Below are 24,655 nucleotides of genomic sequence, written 5' to 3'. Positions count from 1 at the left end.
AAGACAAACATATAGTGTAAACAAATTAAAACGTACATGGAAAACTCTACCTTAGTTAATAAGAAAAATATTTTTTTATTTTGATTTTATTTTCTAATTTAATCCTTAAAAATCTAATATTAAATTAAGTGATAAAATATAATAATATATAAAATAAATAAATAAAACCACAATAGTTCAATGTTACATTTTCTATTTATTTTATTTTTACGTAAAATTGAAAAGGACACCACAAATGTCTAACTTCAATCTATATTTATAATCTATACAATTCCACATTGAATATGACAAATTGCGATAATTTACCATTATCACGTACACACCAAAACCATGGCATCTTAGAAATGCCTAATGAGGGTTTCCTTCGATGAAATTATACGAAAGAAACATCTGTTGGCAAAGTATATTGCAAATATCATTATTATTATTGAATAAGTTCGATGCCAAAAAAAATAGAACGAATAAGAAAAAATATAATATGTATTGGAACTTTTCTACAAACTAACAAAAAATTCAATAAGTTTATGTTCAAATATTTATTTATTATTCCATTCAATAATACATGAGTCTCCAAGACCTATAAAAAATATGAATTAAAGTTATGGTTCCCGAAAATAATATATTTGAAAGTATACCATTACATGCAACATTATATCGTTCTCCCCAAAACCCTAAAAGTACTATTGATCTAATATACGAGGTCTGATCCAAAAATAACCGTTTATTTATTACTTTTTAAGTATTTATTCATCTTTAGCTTGCTTATCCCATTCAATAACAATCCCGATCAGATCGCACAAACTTGTGTACAAAACCTGGACATTAGACCGAACTTGAAGTGTTTTTTTTTCGGTCTTCTGCACCTTTCCATTGGGATGATTGGACTTTGGTTTCAATGTCAAGGTATATCCTATATATCCTATATCCAATGATTCGTAACCTGTTATGTTTTTCTCAGAATCGCATTTAACGTTATTCCACAGCTACTAAATAAAAATTGCCGTAAAAATACCAATATCATTATTTTCAAGTTTTCTCCAAATTGAGCACATGATTCGATAGTTCCTTCTCTACAGTGTGCAGTTTTAAGTCCATCCATATTGATCAGCCTAGAACGTGTAGCAAAATTAAATAAGGAAATGCTGTTTGCTTCGTATATTTTATTTGTGATTACCATTCTAATCTGTTGAAAACTTTCAGATACTTTCAAGACACATTTCTTGTTTTGTATTAACGGGTGACGTATTTTGAAGCATAGTAGTTTTGATAGTCGTTTTGTATGTTAGTTGTATGGTAGTGTGTACATGATAAGCCTTGATATGGTGCCCTTATAGTTGATTCGGGTTCCCATTTTATGCTATTTACTCCTTCTGTAGTTTATAAGTAGTCTGTCCAGCTCTTCTTAGATCCAGCCTTTTTTTTTTTTTTTTTTTTTGTTTCCCATAAACCCTTTATAACTGGGTTGTTTGAATAAACCTTAATGACATATTTCACCTCATAGAATTCCATAAACCTTTGATGAATTGGTCACTATCGGGTACATTCTATATTTCGACTCATACTTGACTAATTAATTGGGAATATTTTTTATTTTTCGGGATCATATCTAATAATTTTACCAGAAATAACCTCGCTCGGGGAAGGATTCTGTAAGACTATCTAGTTTTTATATTATTTATTTAAATTGTTTATTTAAAGATGTTTCGGAATTTATGGTTATAAAATATATAATATATAAAGACGTGTCTCACCTTTGGTCTTGATCTAGGCTTGGTAAAGATAATAGGTTACACAAAGTTTGGTTCAAATCGGACATTCCAATCGCCTGATATTGTATTTATAAATATTGAAAATTTCGATCATTTGTGGGGGAGGTACCAGAAGGAGTGGACCAATGGGTCCCATCAAGGCTTACTTGATGAAGTTCCGTTAAAATCGGATAGTCCGTTTGCATGTTATTATATAATTAATTTTTTGGCACAATTTTGACTTTTTTGTGGGGAAGTTATCAGAAGGCGTGGACCGATATCCCCCATCTTCGAGCTTAAACTAAGTTTGGAAGAAATGGCATAACCATTATTTTTCATAACAGCAGCACACCTACGACGAATTGAATAAAAAAGGTCAATCCTTGGGTACTAATCCTTGCATCCTGAACCTTTGACAAGGGGTTATGTAAAGATCGGATGATTGTGTTGGCCATTATAAAATGTATGTCTGGAGGTTTTTGTCAAGCTGAAACATGAGGAACATGAGAGAGCATAATATTAATAATATTTCTAATATATTTCTCCACTGAGTAGGATTCCAATTAGTATGAAAATTTGCGAAAGACAATCTGGCTTTCTGCATCATTTCAGAAATAAAAGAAATTTCTTGATAATTTCCGCGCATGTAAGCCTGCCATCATAGCTCGTTCACGCTCTGTTCTTGAGGTTATATGCAACAATAACCGTCTCACAACTTTCGTCGAACTCTTAAGTGGGTATTTTTACTGCTATGGCAATTTGTTGATCAGTACGAACTGAAGTTCTTTTGCAGCCTTCTTCCAAGCTGAACTGTCACTACTGATATAGTTGCATAAAATCAATTAGTAAAATCATTCAATTTATTCAATGAATATTTCACCGAAATCATTTTCTCTTATAAATTATTTTCACAAACACTGGTAATTAGCTGTTTTGTCGAAGTACTTTATTTGTAAAGATAACTACAATTTTAGAACTTATCTGTTTGTACTGTAGAGTTGCTTTAGTTTTATCCAAACAAAAGCCCTTATCCATAAATTATTATTTATGTCATAAATTGTACATTAATGCTTCTGTTTTTTTTAAAGTGAATAAAGTAGGCTATTTTAAATCTTCAGTTTTGTCCACCAGTGTACATAGACCACAATAAACCTAGTGTTTTCCAGTAAAAACATTCAGAAAATTAACCTAGATCACTATATTTCCGGATTTAGTTGATTACAACCCATTCATTATAGGTGAAAGCAGTATTAGGTTTCCCTTAAAAAATTAAACATAAGAATGAAGGGCGTACGAAGGAGAGACGGAAACGATCGAACCTCTAATCTATTGTTTGGTAGACACTAAGTTTTTTCTCGGAAATAAATCCCGAAATCAATTACAACTTTTCCAAACCTAATCCCTATATCTTCCTAATTATTTCTTTCGTTCTCTTTTTACAATGTCTTAGGATGATTACAATGGACCAAAGGTATACGAGCGTAGCCAACAAACGAATATCCTCCAAAATATCCTAATCTTGAAGCTCAGTAGTTCATGGATTGTAAATCTATTTTCAGTATCCAGATTTAGATTTTTTCCCTATGAACACATGGTAAACTTGTGTAAGCATTCAAAATCTTTTCACAGCATTGCATCTTAACCCCAAACTTCACCAGAGATTTGCAATGAATAGATGTAAATGTCGGCGGCTGGTATAAAATATATGCTTCCATATAATGGATCTTAAAAATCGAAGGGTAAGCACTTCATTCAATTGATTTTTTTTTCATAAATTCCTACAAAATAGCTACTTAAACAAACTTTCTTTTTTAATAAATATCCGGTCATTAACTGACCTATATCTCCGGAATTTTGGCACAATTTTGATCATTTTGTAGGGGAGGTACCAGAAGGAGTGGAGATGATTGAGATGAAGAATTTGGCCACAATAATACAAATGTTTAAATTTGCAATTAAACATCTGTCAAATAGATTTTTGTATTAATTTAAATTACTTAACAAAATTTTAAACATTTTCTAAATTAGGTAACATTTAAAGTATACTACTATTAATAAAATTTGTCGGCACACGAAAACCTAAATCTGGTTCTATAAAAATAAAACAACAACAAACATGTTATACAGGAATAAGTAATTTGCGTACACCGTAAAAATAGAGCAAAGGCAATAAAAATGACGCAGTAATTACGAAGCAAAACAAAACCCAACAAACCAATTACTTCTTCTGCAGAATGAAAAGAAAAATACGACGAAGTACGACGAGGCAGCAAAATAAAAACAGCTGAGGGAAGACCTAAATTCATTTGTTACTAATTTGGCGATAGGTATGCATACATCATATGGATGAGTGGAATAGACCACACTACCCCACCATCCACCATAGATGTTGACAAAAAAAGAAGAACCCAAAACATTTCAATGAGGACGATTGAAAATAAAAACATAAACATTTGCACACGAACAGACACACAAACACACACGATAATTTTCCAATGAGTCTGATTGGTCTCTGGCCGTCGACACACAACAAATTTCCAATTGGAAAACCTGTTTCCCCCCATCGTATTATGTGATGTGTAAACAAAACAAATTGGCTGATAATAAATAGAATTACACAAAAAAGGAAATACAAAAACAAGAAAAAAATTGCAATGGTGTCAGATTTGGATTACGAATTTTATAATTGGAAAAAATCACTTTAAACTGTCTTTCAATTATGAATGAGGGAAAATTTGCCCTGATTAAGTAACATTTTCGTTTCACTTTGAACAAAATAATAAAATAAATGGACAAAACAAAGAAAAACAACAACAATGACGAGCCCACTTTGTTTGTGTATAGTGCTTGCGGATCAGGTAAAAAAGATGTGCCAAAAAAAAAAAACTGGGTGGCCTTTTTGGGTGGACATAGAAATTAATCTATCAAAACACGAACACAAAAATATCATACGATGGAGGGATATCGCAGCACCATTACTCCTGTTCCCTGTGACATCACAAACAACCGAAATACACGTACGTAGCAATAACTATCTACACAAAAAATGAAACATTTTCTTCGTCGTCGACGTCTTCGTTCTTTTTCGCCTTAAATAAAAACAAAATAAAGTAAAGTGCAAATATAAAATACAAAAATATATAAGTATAAAGAACTTAGGGAACTCACGAGAACACGACCAACAAAAGACCAAAGAAGAACAAGAAACAATAATACATGTAGGGACGGGTGAATGGTTGGAAGGATGGATGAAAAGCAACCATAGTTGTGGCAGCAAAAATGCAAAGCCCATTCACAACAACTATGCTGATGGTGACGACGAAGAGGTGACCAAAAGAAGTGAAAATATGTACGAGAAAAACAACAACATCAGCAAGCAAATCTCGCACACACATTGCAATTTCTTGTGATAAAAACGAGGCCAATTGGCATCCAGCCAACAAATGGTGGATATCAAACTCAAACATATCACCACATCGTGCTGCTTCCATCCAACAAAAACAACCCAAAACATTCGCCAAATAATGGCAAAGTAATCCAACAGCAGAGCAGCAACAACAACAACAAAATAACAAAAATAACAACCCACGAAATTTACCCCCAAAATGTTTTCACTGAAGACGCAAAGACTCGTAGAATAGAGGGGGTTTTTGAAATTGCGACTGGCTGGCTGGCTGAAAGAATATGTTCACAATGCATTTTTCGCAATTTGCATATTAACGGCTATTGCTGCCTGCTCCAAATTAGGACTTACCCCATCAACCAATCGACGGTGTCTCGTAAATAATCCGGAATACGCTCCAGTTTGGCGGCTATTTATCGAAGAAAGTGTCAATATTTGAAACCGAGACGTAACTCCTCTTATCTCAAGCTTGAGGAGCTTCACAGGGAACGCACACTCACTCACACACACACACAGCAAGTTCCACAGCTTGTTACAAAACAAGAACAAGAATGAATCTTTTTTTCTTTCGTTTCGTTTGATTCCTTTTTTCTTTACAAGAGATTTTCTTCTTTTTTTATATATTTCTATGGGTGCAAACTTGTTATTCGAATCGATTCGTATCACTTTTAGACGGAGATTTCCGAATATTTTATTAACTTCGTTTCACTTCGAATTGTTAAATAATTCAAGAACTTTTCACAAGGATATTTGCAGGATTATTTGCTTCTTCTTACTTTATTCCTATCAGTGTTAATATTTTGGGGTCGAATAGGGATAAGTAAATCGACTTTCGACTAAGCGATTAATCGATTTTTTTTTGTATTGAAAAGCCAAATAGTCGAAGTCGACTTTTGATCTTTGAGGAAATCGCAAAGTCGACTTTTCAAGATCGACTTTCGAATTTCTTTGGTTTTTTATACCAAATCCAAAAATTTCTAAACAGTGAATCGAGTTGATGCTACTCAGAGGTTGAATGCGTTACAACCACTTTTGTGTGTTTTCAGTGTCGTTTGAATGAAATAATATGACGGCGTCTTGGAAATACTTTTTATTGTACAACGGACTGGTGGTAATGCTATGTTTATATTAGATCTCGTTTTGTTGTGTATTTTATACTATGTACGTCATATAGATCATGATAGCCCAGATTATCATAATAATTGAAGTAGAAGTACTTCAAGACGACTAATATTTATATTTGGACTTAATGAATCCGGAAATAAAACTAAAATTGTTTAAATCTAGTAAAAGGAAAATGTCTAAATCGATGTCAGAGTACAGAATAATACGAACGGAAAATTAATAAAAATGTCAACAAAAGTTACCATTTTTACTCGGCCAAATTTCTTGGGTAGAAAATCTAGAAAAAGAACTCCATATTCTTTTATATTTGATTGAAAGTTTTACTAGTTTTGGGGGCAAAGGAACGGTTTTCGAGTAAAAAAGACAAACGGAACTGTTGATATATTTGTCGGAGACCATATAAAAATAATATATATTCTCATCACAATAAAATGCTTTGTCGATAAAGTCATATACACCTGTCTATTAAAATGACACAATATTTTAGATAGATCTTCGAAATTCGCTAATGTCTATTGCAGAAACTGCAAGAATGCACAGCTTTTTACTACGATAGCAATTGCTCCTTTATAAAAATCCTTTAAAAAAATGTATATTACTCCTTGCATATTTGGTATTAAAAATTTACTATATTACGTTATTTACACATTCGAGAGTTCCGGTAGTTTCGAAATTTGGATGACAAACTTCTTCGCAGAACATTTTAAATATGGGTCTATGTTTTGACATAACCGCAATTTAAAAGTCACACCTTAGTTTTGGATGTTGCAAATCCTAGCTGAATTTTAAACCTAACTATCTGCATATTAGCATATCGTTTTCTAAATTAATAAAAAACTCCTGCCTGACAATTCACAATACAGGTCCACGTTCTTAGATAGACATCGGCAATAGGCAATTAATTAGTGCTTATTTTTTTAGCATGATATTAAAAATGTTTATAATTTATTTTAATGTACTATTGAGAATGAAACCTGATACCTGATCTGATAAGAAAAATTAACAGAGGCATATAAAAAGCCTTTTTAAGTATAACAATATACCGATTAACATTGAAATTTGTTAGTAAATAAACTCTTAATTTTCGATTTTAATTTTTCAAGATTTTCAATGTGCTGGTTAATCAATACCAATGCTTGTTAAGGTTTGTAACTTTGCACATATATATTTGAAGATTTAAAAGAGAAGAAAAATAATTTACAAAAAATTGTTGTTATTGTTTTGTTGTGGTTTCTTGTAATTAAAGAAAAGTCCTTATTTTTGATGGCGGGCATGATAACTCCTTACTGGAACATCGGAATCCGAAAATTCTAACGGTGTTAGAAAGAGTACATGTCTGGCTCTCGTATGAACTAGGATTATTGACGTCGCTCTAAAATTAACAAAATGGCGGACCTTTGAAAAAATATTTTTGGAAAATTGCCGATTTTTGACTAAAAACCGTGTTAAAAAATAAGGAAGATCTTCACCGATTGACTTTATCCTAGTTCATACGATAGCAATACACTCACAGAGAAACGTGTAAAAATTTGGAATCGATTGGGTTATTAGTTTTTGAGTTATCGTGCCCGCCATTCGCAAAAGAGAAATACGAGTTTAAAGTTTGAGATTTTTACTTGCAATTTTTTAGGGACATTCTTGAATTAGTGTAGATTAGAATTAAATCTAAAAAAATTTTGACCCCGAGAATGGGGGGGTCCCCTTAATAGTACATTTGTTCGAATAATGGTACATAACTACGTAATAGTACATAACTACTACATAACTAAGAACTATTAGATAAATTTTGTCAATAACTAAAGGCACAATTTAAATATCTTCCACATATTGCAAGCATTGATTCTGTTGATGTCATTTCGACCACCTTTTGACACATATTGGGTGGTATCTTTTGCATTGGTTCTGTTGATGTCATTTTCGACCACCTTTTGACACATATTGGGCGGTATCTTAGCCATAACTTAAAAAATGTTGGTTTCATAATTTAATATATTTTATGAAATTTCAGTGAAGTGAAGGTATTTTCAGGATTTCTAGACACATTTTCCAACTGAATTATCTGTTATTTTATATATGGGTTGCAAAATATCCTTTGGCACGGTCGTAATTAACGACTTTTTATGTAATTTTATATATTTATAACTAAATCCAGATGTACGTTTTATACACATACTATTATTTCTGTTAAAAATATACTTGTTTCTTTTTGTTATATTTTCATTATCAAAATCTGGTCGCCTTATGGAACCACATATTCTCCAAGTCGTAATCTTCAAAAGCAGGCAAACAACCATAACGCTCCAAACAGTGGCTTGACTTACAGCACCGATTTTTTAAGCGGAACGTGCGAAGCGATGATGCACAGGCTCCATTCTGCTCAAATTTCTTCATGACTATTGGTCTGTCCCCGTACTGCAAGAATCTACTAGTTTTTACTATTTTTTATGATATCGACATAAAAGAAAATTTGTTATCCTAGTAAAACGTAGTAGATTTCTTGCAATACGGGAACAGACCATATGTAAACCATAACCTACTTTTATAGCACGATATTTTTGGGGTAGTTGGTAAATAAAATTGAATTAAAAATGATTTGTGGCTGTGACAGAATCGACATTTTTGTAATAGGTTTTGATAATTGTTATGCGTTGTCAGTGATCCATTTTCGTCAATATCAACTGAAAAAAAATATGTTGACGAAATGGATAACCCTGTATGAACGGTTTAATTCATGTACGTAATTCTGAGAGCGAACAACGTTCAAATATCGTCAGAACCTGGCATTAAAGGATCTACATGAAAACGTATATAGTTCTCATAGCTCTTTACTGTGAATAGGTTTATGAACTATTTAGTTCCGGGACAACACAAACAAGGACCTTGAACACAAATTGTTAAAGAAATCTTTAAAACTAAATTATTAAAGCAATTTTTGAAACCTTTAGCCTTCACTATATAATTGAAAATTTAATATTATGTACTGTTGTGCGAATATCGTATACATTTCAAAACAATAATGAAACACTAAATAGAAGCAACTTGTTACTTTTGGATTTGAAGCAATCATTATTACACCTGCAAGGAATACAATTCGGAAACACTTTGCTATGCAAATACTCCTCAAGGATTAAGTGCCATTAAAGGTGAGTTAAAATCGGATTTTATTTATTCATTTATTAAATGTGGATATTTGTTATTTTAAAGGTTCAAACGATCGTCATAATGGCGGATATACTTTGTCGATTATGTGCAAATCTATGCATTGGCAGTGGCTACAAGAATCTTTACGACGATATTGAAGTATACGAAGTTACAACCAAATATTTTGACCCCATGGTAAGCTTAAATATATTATGTTTATTTTATTGAAACACTCACCTTTATTGAGAAGGTATAGATTTTTAGTTTCATTGCGTAGTTCCAAAAGTATCAATTATTAAGCGTTTTTAATATGGACTATTTCAGGGTACATATTTCGATTAGTTATTTTGTTGGATTTAAATTTGTTTCTTATCCAGGAAGTATTTGGCTCATCCAGATAATTCCTATTGACCACCATTTACGTAAACATTCCGTATACATTTAATTTTTTTTCCATTTTTATCTTGTAGTATTTAAAGAATATTTTATATTTTTCACAAACTGACAAAAATTCAAAAATTACAAAAATTTTTATTCTTCATACAATACTACTTTGATAATAAAAAATATTTTTCACTGTGGGATATATATTTTAATTTTGTACCAAAAATAAAAGTTTGCTAGTTTTTTTATATTAAAATTAATTTCTACATATTTTTTATTTACCCCATAGTTCCTCAATTCCAATTACCAGATTGGTACAATATGTTTGAAATGTTGGTATCGTATGAATGACTTTGATAAATTTCGGCAAACATCAAATGTTCTCCAAAAACAACATATGGAAAAGGAAATCCAAAGTGGAAATTATCAACAAGTTTTCTGTCCAATATGCAATTCCTTTTGTAACCGAAAGGTAGAAATAAACGATGATACGTTGACTAGGCAAGTTGTAATAAAATATTTCGGATCAGTGGTAAGTTTGTTATTAATTCTTAGAATTAAATCCATTAATAATTAAATTTTTTGATTTCAGATTATGAACGATGGCTTAAAAATAAGAAAACTTTGTTTTAAATGCTGGACTCGAATCTATAATTTTTACAAATTCCAGGAGGATGCATACGAAGCACAAAACAAATTTATTAAAAATGAAATAGAATATGATGCTGTTGAGATAAGTGTAGATTCGAATCAACATATCAAACAGGAGAATATTTATGAAGTAAAAGAAGAAACGGAAACAAATTGCCTAAATAATTATATAATTTCCACAAAATGTGAAGAATCTGGAGAGTACAAACAACACACCATTGTACAACACAATGTGATAATAAAAGAAGAACCCGAATTACAATTATACGATGTACATGCGGAAAATGCATCTGAGCACAATAATAACATTGATTCTTCGATGGAAGACGATGATAGTGATTATGATCCTTTGAAAATAGCTGATGATAGAAGAAAAACTATTTCAGAACTTGATGCTATCATTGCTAAATGGAGACCCAATTTGGAGTGTTTAGTTTGTGGTGCGATGCGTCCAACATTTACACTTTTGCAAAAACATTTTTATGACACCCATCCTAATGTAAAATGCCACATAATCTGTTGCCAGTGTAAATTGAACTCGCACTATTATATCGAGGAGCATTTACGTTACCATGAAGATCCTAATAGCTTTAAATGTAAAATATGTGGTCATGTTAATATGACTAGACTTCGTTTGAAGCGACATATGGATTATTGGCATTCAGATAAAAATAATAAAAACATCACTGAAATGACAAATAAGGATCACGGGAAACTAATTTGCAATGAATGTGGAAAGTCTGCCAAAACATTGGGTGCATTACGAAAACATATGCACCGGCATGAAGCAAAACGTAAATTTAAATGTACGATATGTGATAGGGGATTCAGAGGTCGCACTGATTTACGAACACATTTAGCATCACATGCAAACAATACATGCTTTATTTGTTCAATGCAATTTAAGAATATTACAAAATTAAGAGCCCATCAGGCAGAAGCACATACTAATTTAAAAGATCACAACATTATTAAGATAGAAAATGAATTCCAGTAAAAACTATACGTTAGTATAAACATGAAAGAAATATCCTCTATACCACTATGTGGTATCTGTTTTAGTAAATAAAAAGGTATTAATATATTTTGTAAAAAGGTATTAATATATATTTGACCTCATTTATTTTTTGAATTATTTAATAATTTATGTATTGTATTGTACATACGAATTTTTTGTAAAAGAATTAAGTATCTAATAAAATGAAAATTGAATAGCACATTATTTATTTCTTCTTCGTTTATTTTAATATTTTTGTTATAGGAAATGCATTTGTTTTCCTTGTACGAAATTAATAATTGATTTGCATTTTTTACGTTAGCGAGAATTGAAAATATAAGTAAACTGGTTAGATGAGAAAGTATCAATAGTTTTAAATAAATAACATGAAAAGTCACATGTCAAATGCGAAGATATTTGCAATTCAAAATTTTTGTGGAGTATATGAAATTTGCAAAAAATTCGATAGCAATTAAACGATTAAATTTAGCAGTATAAAAATTCCATTTTGATTCCACATCAGATCCATTACTTTCCAATGTACACATTTGGTATATGTAATAAATTTTGCCTTTTAACATGTTAAGTGTTATAAAAGGTTTTAAAACTAATTTGTAATTATAGTGTATTTATTTTTAATAAAATTTCCAATATTATCCAGTAGTTTTTTGTTTCAATAGGGTTTTAATTTAATTTATTAAAATCTAGATGTAAATTTAAGCTCAACTTGTGTTAAGTGAATTTGTTTTTATTTTTACATTAACAAATAATATCAAAAAAATTAACGCTTTTGGCTGAACCTTCATAAAATAATATTAAAAAAAAATACACATGGTTTATAGTTTTTGATATATATTTTTTAAATCCATTTTTTATTGTCTTTGAGAAAATGTTCATAGATAAATCAAAGCTAACATTACAAATTCTTAAAAAAAAATCACGTTTACTTTCGCAGCTGTAGGGTGCCGTATGTTCGTTCAGTCACGCCCATCTATACTGTTTAGTTTATAGAAACAAATTTAGTAATCGTATTCATTTAATATTATTGAAAAAAAAGTTATTTAATAATATTTTCGTTTAGGAGATTTAGTTTTTTTCTTATAAGGAGAACATGGTAATAATGGCGGTGGTACACGTAACCTTTTGCTAGACGTCTGGCTAGACAGTTTTTCACTTTCTGAACTGTTGTCATTACTCAAAGTGGGAGTACGTGGCGGTGCATAATGAGCTCGGATAGTTTGTGTCAGCTTTGGTGTACAATCCACTGATATGTCCGTACTGGTATCTGATATATTACTAAGAGCTTTACTAGCCACATAACGATATTTTGGATGGACCGCAACAGGTGGTTTCATATATTTTGGCTGTTCCTGTCGTCGCTCATGGTAGGCAACATATTCCTTTAATTTTCTAATGCGTTCACGTTCCTTTTCTTTGGTTTGTATCAGTTTTCGTTTCAGTTCATTAAATCCCTGTAGTTCGGCGGTGAGTTTTCCAATAGCCGCTTCATTTGACCTGTACAAATGGATACCAATACTGCGTTCTTGGTCGAAATGAAATTTTACAATCTTCTGATATCGGCGATAAGCCTTGATTGGATCCTCGAAATATTCACTCATTGATGGTGGCATTTGGTTTTGAATCGGTATAGCATTGTAAGGTTTCGAACAAACACCACACGCTGGTTTCAAACACTGTTGGCAGATAATGTGACCACAGCGTGATATATTAAATGTACGAGCGGATGCCGATTTACGAATGCAAAAACATTTATTACAATGTAAAGGAAACATTTGGGATATTATTTTCTGAAAATTTGTATTTGATATTAAAAAAGCACAAAATCCATGACTGAATTAACGGTAGTAAGCTTAAGCATCGTACCAGGTATATTTAATAAGGTTGCCGCATCGGCTCAGCTGTTGGTTCAAATAATGTTGTTGTAATCAGCGTTGCCGTTTGAAAAATTGTTTTCCACCCAAAATGTCCCCTAAAAAGTTCCAAAAAATTCAAGAGTTGAAAAATTATACACTGTCCTTAAATATTAAAAGTGAGGATCATTTTTCTCTAAAGCAGCATGAATTTTATGATGCAAAAAATTGATTTTTATTTTTAAATAATTTTTTTAATATCTTTGTTTTGAATAATTGTACTTTGTCTGCTTTTCCACAGGCAGATTTTTATTTCGCAAATTTTTTGTTTTCTCTTTTGAAATTAGCAAATTTTTCTTTGCCAAATTTGCGAATCAAAATACAAAAGAAAGAAAATAAAAGTCAAAAGTGTTTGCATTTTAAAGATTTTTTTAATATTTTATTTATTTTTTATATATTTTATTATATAAATTGCAAAAATTAAAAATTAAATTCCACTTGCATAAATTAAAGCAACAGGTTTGTAAACAAAAGCCGGCTGTGTGTCAGTAAAGCGAATAGGTTCAAAAGGAAATGTCAACAAAATTGTTTTCAACGAACAGAGCAAAGCAGAATTTGCGTGTACGGCAAATTCTGAACAGGCAAATTTTTGTTTTTCTTCCTCGCACCCCTCTCGCCTACAAACTCAGTATTTGCCAAATAAAAATTTGCCTGTGGAAAATCAGACTTTGCTACAGCAAAATTTCTATCATCGAAATATCCGTTTAGACCATGTGTCTTTAGTCAAAATCCGATTGGACAATTTGGAGTCCATTTACAAATTACAGTCTAACTCTCTGAATGACTGATGCGCACGATAGCTTTCGAAGGAAGTAACCTATTTTATCCAAACTTAGCACATCATATGTTTCTTCCGAACTGAAATCAAGTTGAGAGATGGAGAATATAGAACCCCCCAAAGTGTGGAAGTACCAGAATCCTCAATGTCAGTTGAATGGAATGTCTGATTCAAACTTTGTTCATTGATCAAGTTCGAATATAGGGGACGCACGTGTCATTCCTTTCATTCAAATTTTTTTTAAATATTGATTTGATACATTGAATGGACATCTCAATATTTAACCAAACCTGCATTAAATCCGAATATGGCAAAATTTCTTAATATGGAATTCATATATCAATATCAAATGAAAAATAAATTCCATAAAATGTAACGAATGGCGATTGGCAAATTTTCAACAAATAAAAAAATATTTTTTCTAAAGCTTCACATTGTCCTCAAGATTTAACTAAGAATGTTGCAATTTATATTTATAGGTTTTATAGGCAGGGAACTTAAAACTATTAATAAATATAAATGATTCAAACATTTCGTTTAAATTTTGAAAGCAGAATTTTGTCAAAAGCAAATTTATGAACAAATTGGAAACATATGACTGCATGAGACTACCTTGTATAGTTATGCCATGAATTTTTGATAAAAACATATACTTTATATGTCCACCAAAGAATTACATGTTCTTCGTTGCGCAGATCCACTTCCCGGTTAAATTACATGGTTTAAAGATCGATCACTACAGAAAACTATAGGTTTCACCCGATATTTGTTAGTAGGAAAAGTTGGACTTTATATAGCATTTCCACATTAAATGAAACCTTTTACAAATTAAATGAACCCTTTTCCAAATTAAATGAAACCTTTTCCAAATTAAATGAAACCTTTTCCAAATTAAATGAACCCTTTTCCAAATAAAATGAACCCTTTTCCAAATTAAATGAAACCTTTTCCAATTGAAATGAAACCTTTTACAAATAGAATGAAACCTTTTACAAATAGAATGAAACTTTTTCCAAATTAAATGAAACCTTTATTCTTATCTAAGGAAATATAATATTTGCAGTAATTTTAAACCAATATTTGAAAATTAAATCAAAGAATATTAACAGATATAGTTGTATGGCTATGTAATTAACATAAATATTCTTTAATTCGGTGTGATTTCATTTAATATCTTTACTACATAAAACTAAATAAATAGTAATACAAACTGGGGTATTTCTTGACATTTTAATAAATAAATATTTAAGAACAAGAATTGAATACCCGGTCCTAAATGCGAAATACATATTTGACTTAATAAATTGTTGATGATAAGGTAACTGCTTATCTTAATGAAGGGGTTCCCGACTTGCAGCTTGTGGGATTTTCAAAACCATGTCCATAACGTAGTTAGAACAATGTTGCCGAGTAAGCTTTTGAATACTTCGCTCGATTACATCAACAATGTTATGTTCCATTGAAACGTCACACAGCTCAGCTCTTGGACATAATTTTTTTATTTTTGAAAATGCATTTTCGATTGGATTTAGCATTGGAGAATAAGGCGGTAAGAATTTAAGGTTGCATCTTTTGGATTCGATCAAATTTTTTATGTCATGTCGCTTTTGTATTTGAGCGTTATTTTCCAACTCTGGATTGATTTTCTCAAAAAAAATGTCTATAAATATCTTAAATCTGTCTGCATTGACACTGGAATTTGAAACGATTGTGTGATGTACAACTCCCGCGTTGTTTATTGCTGCAATTATAGAGACATTACGACCTCTGACCGTAGGCAACACAATGTGTGCTCTTGTTCCTTGTTTTGAACGGGCTTGGGTTCTTCGTATGTGAAGATTAAATCCACACTCATCAATGAATATTAATTTTTCTCCTTGTTGGGGTATCCATTTTGTAAAGTCTTGAGCATATTTTTGTCTCAAGCCTAATGTTCTGGAGTCATTCTTTCGTTCTATTTCAATAGAGGCCATCTTCAACGTAATTTTTAATTTCCGTAATCCATATTCTATGCAGCTTGTGGAAATATTTATATCATTTTCTCTCAACAGTTTAGTTTTTATGGCTTTGAGGGTAATTCCAGGTTGACTTTCTATATAGAACTCGATCAGACTTAAAACTTGTGGTGTCAACAACTTAGTTCTATTTCCTCCACGCTTATTTTCCTTCAATGTTCCAAAATTTTGTTTGTATCTTCTTATAAATGTTTTTTCGGAATTTATTTTTATGCAGGCTGCAGGTTTGCAGCCTCGGAAATGGTTCTCCCCTCTTCATAGAATTTAAATAATAACAATTTCATGTCTTTTGTTATTTTGTTAAACTGACCCAATTTGTTTCGGGGTCTTGTAGATTTAGCTTTGGTGGGTTCTGGAGCATTTCCACTTGCAATACTTGGCGAGGATATTGATTCTTCCTCAGGTTCCCAATTATCAGAGCTTCCCGAGTTAAAATCAGGTTCGCATTTATTTTAAACGTTGCTATTTTTAAATACAGTGAACTCTCGATAATGTGAACATCCAAAACAGTAAACTCTCGACAATGTGAAGTAATTACAAACAAAATTTTGGAACATTGAAGGAAAATAAGCGTGGAGGAAATAGAACTAAGTTGTTGACACCACATGTTTAGTCTGATCGAGTTCTATATAGAAAGTCAACCTGGAATTACCCTCAAAGCCATAAAAACTAAACTGTTGAGAGAAAATGATATAAATATTTCCACAAGCTGCATAGAATATGGATTACGGAAATTAAAAATTACGTTGAAGATGGCCTCTATTGAAATAGAACGAAAGAATGACTCCAGAACATTAGGCTTGAGACAAAAATATGCTCAAGACTTTACAAAATGGATACCCCAACAAGGAGAAAAATTAATATTCATTGATGAGTGTGGATTTAATCTTCACATACGAAGAACCCAAGCCCGTTCAAAACAAGGAACAAGAGCACACATTGTGTTGCCTACGGTCAGAGGTCGTAATGTCTCTATAATTGCAGCAATAAACAACGCGGGAGTTGTACATCACACAATCGTTTCAAATTCCAGTGTCAATGCAGACAGATTTAAATTATTTATAGACATTTTTTTTGAGAAAATCAATCCAGAGTTGGAAAATAACGCTCAAATACAAAAGCGACATGACATAAAAAATTTGATCGAATCCAAAAGATGCAACCTTAAATTCTTACCGCCTTATTCTCCAATGCTAAATCCAATCGAAAATGCATTTTCAAAAATAAAAAAATTATGTCCAAGAGCTGAGCTGTGTGACGTTTCAATGGAACATAACATTGTTGATGTAATCGAGCGAAGTATTCAAAAGCTTACTCGGCAAGATTGTTCTAACTACGTTATGGACATGGTTTTGAAAATCCCACAAGCTGCAAGTCGGGAACCCCTTCATTAAGATAAGCAGTTACCTTATCATCAACAATTTATTAAGTCAAATATGTATTTCGCATTTAGGACCGGGTATTCAATTCTTGTTCTTAAATATTTATTTATTAAAATGTCAAGAAATACCCCAGTTTGTATTACTATTTATTTAGTTTTATGTAGTAAAGATATTAAATGAAATCACACCGAATTAAAGAATATTTATGTTAATTACATAGCCATACAACTATAGTTGTTAATATTCTTTGATTTAATTTTCAAATATTGGTTTAAAATTACTGCAAATATTATATTTCCTTAGATAAGAATAAAGGTTTCATTTAATTTGGAAAAAGTTTCATTCTATTTGTAATAGGTTTCATTCTATTTGTAAAAGGTTTCATTCTATTTGTAAAAGGTTTCATTTCAATTGGAAAAGGTTTCATTTAATTTGGAAAAGGGTTCATTTTATTTGGAAAAGGGTTCATTTAATTTGGAAAAGGTTTCATTTAATTTGGAAAAGGTTTCATTTAATTTGGAAAAGGGTTCATTTAATTTGTAAAAGGTTTCATTTAATGTGGAAATGCTATATATATTCTTTGCGTAAATTTAAAGATCAATCACTGTTCTTGGATAAACTGTGACCTTCCTTCTTTTCTTTTTCTGGAATAAATTTTGTAATTTTTCACACAAAAGTCTGAGTCCACTTGATCCGCCAAATATTAAATCATATTCATGCTACACTAGTAGAACTTACAACAACAAATTTCCATGTGGTTGTTGTATCGTTTTTTGTACAACAACACTTGCTGTTGCCTTTTATTATTATACCATGTGTTGAAGCAAAAAAAAAAAAAAACAAAATTATAAATGAAAATCTCCTAATTTGGAAGAGCTTATTTGGCAATACATTTATTAACATTTTCTACAAGAATTTGTGTAAAAAAATCTTGTGAATCTGTTTGTTTTGGCAAATTATTTTTGATATATCAAAATACAACAACCGATGTTTGTTTAAAAATTCGCCTATGCGGCTACCTTGTAAATTTACCTTGCGTCGTACCTAAATTCTAAATTCATGCGTGTGCGTACAATTTTATTCACCTCAAAAGTTATGCCCTGATTTAGATTAGGAGAGTTTATTTGCGGCAATTTTTATCGTTCTCTTTTAAACTTGCTTCATGCGTCTATACAAGGCAATTCGGTTTCAAAACTATATTTTTTTACATTTTGTGAATTTTTTTCTGTTCGAAAATGTTCTGGATTGGTACTTCAAATTACTGAGTCTGCTTTTCCACAGACAAATTTTTATTTGGCAAATACTGAGTTTGTAGGCGAGAGGGGTGCGAGGAAGAAAAACAAAAATTTGCCTGTTCAGAATTTGCCGTACACGCAAATTCTGCTTTGCTCTGTTCGTTGAAAACAATTTTGTAGACATTTTCTTTTGAACCTATTCGCTTTACTGACACACAGCCGGCTTTTGTTTACAAACCTGTTGCTTTAATTTGTGCAAGTGAAATTTATTTTTTAATTTTATTTTTATTTTAATTAAATTTTATTTTAATTAAAATATGTAAAAAATAAATAAAATATTAAAAAAATCTTTAAAATGCTAACACTTTTGACGTTTTTTTTTCTTTCTTTTGTATTTTGATTCGCAAATTTGGCATAGAAAAATTTGCTAATGGAAAAGCAAGCGAAAATTTCAAAAGAGAAAACAAAAAATTTGCCAAATAACAATCTGCCTGTGGAAAAGCAGACTGACACTACAAACAAAATACACAAAACGAATTGCCAGAAAGTTGTCGGTACGAGCAATTTTTTCCATTTCTCTTCCCTTGCCCCTCTCTCCGGCAACCAAAGACTTGCCGCAATTAAACTCGCCTAATCTAAATTGGGACAAATTGATATATGAATTCCATATTAAGAAGGGTTGCTGATTATCCATTTCTCAAATGAGACTACCTTCCATAATTATGCCATGAGGATTAATTTAAAGTACGATGATAACGTAAATGTGAACAATAAGTGTTATGATATCAATTTAATTGGCATACAATTTATATTGTAAAAGAAGAAGCATTTGTTTTGGTGAACTAGAACCAGTTTCATTTAATGAACGATTCTTTTGAATCAGATCATTCCCGAACGACATTCTCATTACATTTTCACAACAATAATTACGTAAATTAAACTAGAAATGGTAAGTAAAAATAAGTACATTAATTATTGTTGAATAAGAACTAATTTTCTCAATCGATTTTAGGCATCATCTATAATATTAACCGGTTTGGGGGTTGCCGCTGTCGGTTTTGCTGGCAAACACTTAATGCGCCGCATGCCAGCAATGACCACCAAATTCAACGAGGCAATGAAAAATCTACCCAAATTCGATGCAGAATCATTGGCCAATTCGAAATACTATAAAGGTGGTTTTGATCCAAAAATGAATAAGAGAGAAGCTTCTCTGATATTGGGTGTTAGTCCAAGTGCTTCAAAATCGAAAGTAAGTAGAATGTGATAGCGACTATGTATTTGAGATATTAATATAAATGTGTGTTCATTTCCAGATTAAGGATGCCCACAAGAAAATCATGTTGTTGAATCATCCTGATCGTGGTGGTTCCCCTTATTTGGCAGCTAAAATCAACGAAGCAAAAGACTTTTTGGACAATGTTAAATAGATGGCTAATAATTTGTGAATGAATTGTTATAGTTAGTTGTAATATAATTTTTAGATTTACATACACGCATACATTTGTTTAATATTTAGGCAATAATTGTAAAAAAAGTTTTTACTTTTCTGAAAACGTATGTGTTGTATTTTTACTAACTGGGAAAACTAGAAGGGCGAGAAACTATTGCACTACTTTTAATTAGTAGATGTATACAAATCTACAAATTAGAAATTGCAACTTCTTTCAAATACTAAACTTCTAATATACACAACTCATTTGAAAATTAAGAAAAATATAATAGAATTAAATCCAACTACGATATGTAAGAAATAAGTTGAGAAACAACTGTTCATTTATATTATTTTTCGGACTTTTTGAGTAAGAAAATATTCGAAAGTAGAGTCTTCATAATCACCCCTATTCCGTATGTCGTCGTCGTTGTCGACGACGTTTCTCTTTCGACATCACTTCGCATCGACATCGACATCACTTCGACACTGATTTGGTATTCTGTAACACTCATGCGACGATGTCGACTATTTATCGATAATATCAATAAAAACAAAAATTTTGTTGCATATTTTTGGGCAAAAATGTGTTTGTATCCTTCACCGCACTGTGGCACAAGGCATTATGTCTTGGTAAATGTGTTTGCAACGACCAAAAAGAAACGAGATAGACCCATAGTTACTTTTTAGTATATAGTATGTAAGTTAGCACATCCCTGCCAAACTAACAGGCAACAATGTTGCCTTTGTGAGCTTTGCTTGGTTGACTGTTGTGTGCTTAGCATGGAGTCGTGTTACGTCTGGTGGCGTGATCATGGGAAGTGTAGTGTCAGCGTATTGTCAGCAATTTTGATTTGTTTAGTTTAAGTAGAATAAGTTTTTGATTTGAATAAAGAAGTTAGTTCATTCTAACTCACCAAAAGGCACACAAGTCTTTTTATTAACTGGCGCCCAACCGGGTTTATTTAAAGGATTTACTTTGAAAAAAGTAATCTCTGACCCAACCCAAGTCGTCCAACTCGCACAAAAGGAATAAGCTCAGCACAAAAACAAGAACAAAAACTACTCAAGTCGTCCAACTCGCACAAAAGGAATAAGGTCTACACAAAAACCAGAACGAAAACTACCCAACGGAGGATCTATTTTGTATGAAGTCGTCCAACTAACGCAAAAGGGATAAGCTCTACACTCTAGAAAAGACGCCCTAAGAAGCTCTAAGGATCCACTAACATATTATAATATAAAACAAAGTCATGTAAGTGTATTACTCATTGAATTTAAAAAAAATTTTGTCGAAAAAATTGTGTGTCCAAAAACAGGTTTTTTTTTTACTTCGTATAGTGCGTATTTAAAATATTTCAATTTCTGTGAAGTGATTAAGATTGTGTTATACCAACTTTTCTATAAAAAAATATATTATGAACGCGGACGAAATTTCAAAATTGATAGAATCCGCTGTACGTGCAGCGATTCAGACACATAAATCAGAAGTCGACAAAAAAGTCGACGATCTATCAAGAAAATTGTCGTCCATTTCCATAGGAGAAACACTTCCATTTCGTTGTTGTTGGTTTGTTTCTTTGTAAATTCTTGCACAACTATTAAACTTTTTTCCAACTGCCTCTCCCTTCTACCACTTTGACATGACAAATGACTTTTTTTTTGCTTTTCTTTTAGGCAGTTTGTTTTATTTTTTATTTGTATTTTTTGTTTAATTTTTAATTAGTTGGAGATTTTTCTTTGTTTAATTTTATCCGTGTTTGTTAGCTGAAATATGTTTATTTTATTTCCGCCGAGACTAAAATGAGGAAATTATTAATCCTTTCAACATATAATTCCTGTAAGTACTCCTTTCTCGGTTCACTCTGTCAATGGACAAACACCTATTAAACAAAAAATGTTTTGTAAATTTATTCGGCATGAACTCTACATTTTTCATTTTGCCAACTTTAACAACATTTGACGCTATTGTGGGCTTAGACCTATTAAAACAAATCAATGCAAACATTGACCTAAATAAAGGAGTCATCCGACATAATTCTGGCTCTGAACTTATTGAATTTTTTGAATGTAAAGATGTTAATTTTATAGAAATTGATAAGATTGATGTGCCTTTCGCAGTTAAGGCGGATTTTCAGAAAATGTTAAAAAAACGAATGAAGGTTTTTGCTGATCCTAAAGAAGCACTACCTTACAACACAAATATCGTTGCTACTATTAACATGGAGAACGAAGAACCAATTTACTCTAAACTATATCCATACCCAATGGGGGTATCTGAATTTGTAAACTCAGAAATAAAAAAGTTGTTTTTTCAGAAACCAAAGAGAATCATGTAAAACATATCGACTGTGTTCTTAGGAAACTGCTCGATGCAAACATGAGAGTCTCTATTGAAAAGTCAAATTTTTTTAAATCCGAAGTTGAATACCTTGGCTTTGTCGTATCAAAGAGAATCATGTAAAACATATCGACTGTGTTCTTAGGAAACTGCTCGATGCAAACATGAGAGTCTCTATTGAAAAGTCAAATTTTTTTAAATCCGAAGTTGAATACCTTGGCTTTGTCGTATCAAAAGAAGGTATAAAAACGGCACCATCAAAGATAAGTGCCATACAAAATTTCCCAGAACCAACGACGTTGTTCGCTTTGAGATCATTTCTTGGGCTAGCGAACTATTACCGATGTTTTATAAGGGACTTTGCCAAAATTGCAAAACCTTTAACCGATAATTTAAAAGGAGAAAACGGAAAAATTCCTGCAACCAAATCCAAAAAGGTTATCATCAATCTTAATGCCTCCCAACTGGATGCATTTTACAAATTAAAAAAATATTCTATGTTCAGAAGACGTCTTGTTGATGTACCCTGACTATAAAAAAGCATTCGACCTTACTACTGATGCATCAGGGCATGGTCTAGGTGCTGTTCTATCCCAAGAGGGAAGACCAATCACTATGATTTATAAACCAGGAAAAGAAAATCAAGTTGCAGATGCGCTATCAAGGCAAGTCGTCTATGCATTAGAGAACGAAAATTCGTCAGACATGGCAACAGCTCATAGTGAGGAGTCATACACCTACACTATGGAAAGCTCAGACAAACCGGTCAATTGTTTCCGCAACCAAATCATTCTGGAAGAGGCAGAATTTCCCGCCACTCGAAATTTTATACTTTTCGGAAACAAAACGAGACATATCATAGAATTCGGGGATAAAAACGAAATACTGGCTAAACTTGTTGATGCAGTCAATACTGAAGTAGTAAATGCCATTCATTGCGACCTACCTGTGTTGGCTCACATTCAACATGATTTGATTAAAATGTTTCCTTCAACAAAGTTCAGATTTTGTAGTAAATTTGTCGCTGACATCTTCAATCAATGCGATCAGAGAGAAATTGTTGTAAGTGAACACAATAGAGCTCATCGGGCAGCTCAAGAGAACGTAAAACAAATCCTTTCGGAATACTATTTCCCCAAAATGGTAAAAATAGCGAATGAGGTTGTTGCAAACTGCAAAACCTGTTCAAAAGCTAAATACAATCGACACCCAGAGAAACATGTTATAGGAGAGACAATAGTTCCTTCATATGCCGGTGAAATTCTACATATTGACATTTATTCAACTGATAAAAAACATTTCTTAACTTGCGTGGATAAATTCTCAAAATTCGCAGTGGTACAGCCAATAGCCACCAGAACAATTCTGGACATAAGAGAACCGATTCCCCAATTAATGAATATTTTTCCAAACACCAAAATTGTCTATTGTGACAATGAGAGGTCTTTCAACTCCGAGACTATCAGATCAATTCTGAAAAACAGGTTTAATGTCGAAATTGTCAATTCACCTCCTCTACACAGCACATCAAACGGGCAGGTAGAGAGATTTCACAGCACTCTTGCCGAAATCGCAAGATGCCTAAAAATAGAAAGGAAGATCGATGACACTGTCGAACTCATCTTACAATCGACCATAGAATATAACCGGACAATTCATTCTGTCACGAATGAGAGACCTATTGATACGATACATTCTACACCTTCTGAAGTAAGAGAAAAGATTAAAGAGCGAATCTGTAACGCGCAAAACAGGCAGTTACAATACTTCAACAAAAGTCGTTATGACAAAGTTTATAACGTGGGAGACAAAGTCTTTGTTAAGAATAATCGTAGACTTGGAAATAAAATGACCCCACTTTATGAAGAAGCTACTGTTGAAGCAGACATGGGGACAACTGTCCTAATAAAGGGGAGGGTGGTCCATAAGGACAACCTAAGATAATCCTTTCAATAAGATGTCTAAATGTTTCTTCGTCTACCTTTTATTTTTCTTTACGCAGGCTAACACTACAATTGCTTCTTATGATAAACCTCACATTTGCAAAGATTATTGATTATTCGCATTCCGATTATATCCCAATTTTGGACGG

At 31.9% G+C, this 24,655-nt stretch overlaps 1 protein-coding gene across 1 annotated transcript; it reads left to right on the top strand.

Moving 5' to 3' along the window:
* Positions 1-19,517: 19,517 nt before the first annotated feature.
* LOC133328739 (mitochondrial import inner membrane translocase subunit TIM14-like) lies at positions 19,518-20,220 on the top strand. The gene is made up of 3 exons (XM_061537286.1): positions 19,518-19,547; positions 19,803-20,042; positions 20,107-20,220. The coding sequence occupies exons 1-3, from the start codon at positions 19,518-19,520 to the stop codon at positions 20,218-20,220; spliced, it is 384 nt and encodes a 127-aa protein (XP_061393270.1).
* The last annotated feature ends 4,435 nt before the right edge of the window (positions 20,221-24,655 follow it).

Source organism: Musca vetustissima, unplaced genomic scaffold (genome assembly GCF_032173495.1).
Source record: "Musca vetustissima isolate MV318-11 ecotype Yass unplaced genomic scaffold, APGP_CSIRO_Mvet_v1 utg38456, whole genome shotgun sequence".
In the NCBI taxonomy this organism is placed as follows: Eukaryota; Metazoa; Arthropoda; class Insecta; order Diptera; family Muscidae; genus Musca; species Musca vetustissima.
This window is presented reverse-complemented; position numbering and strand designations above follow the sequence as displayed.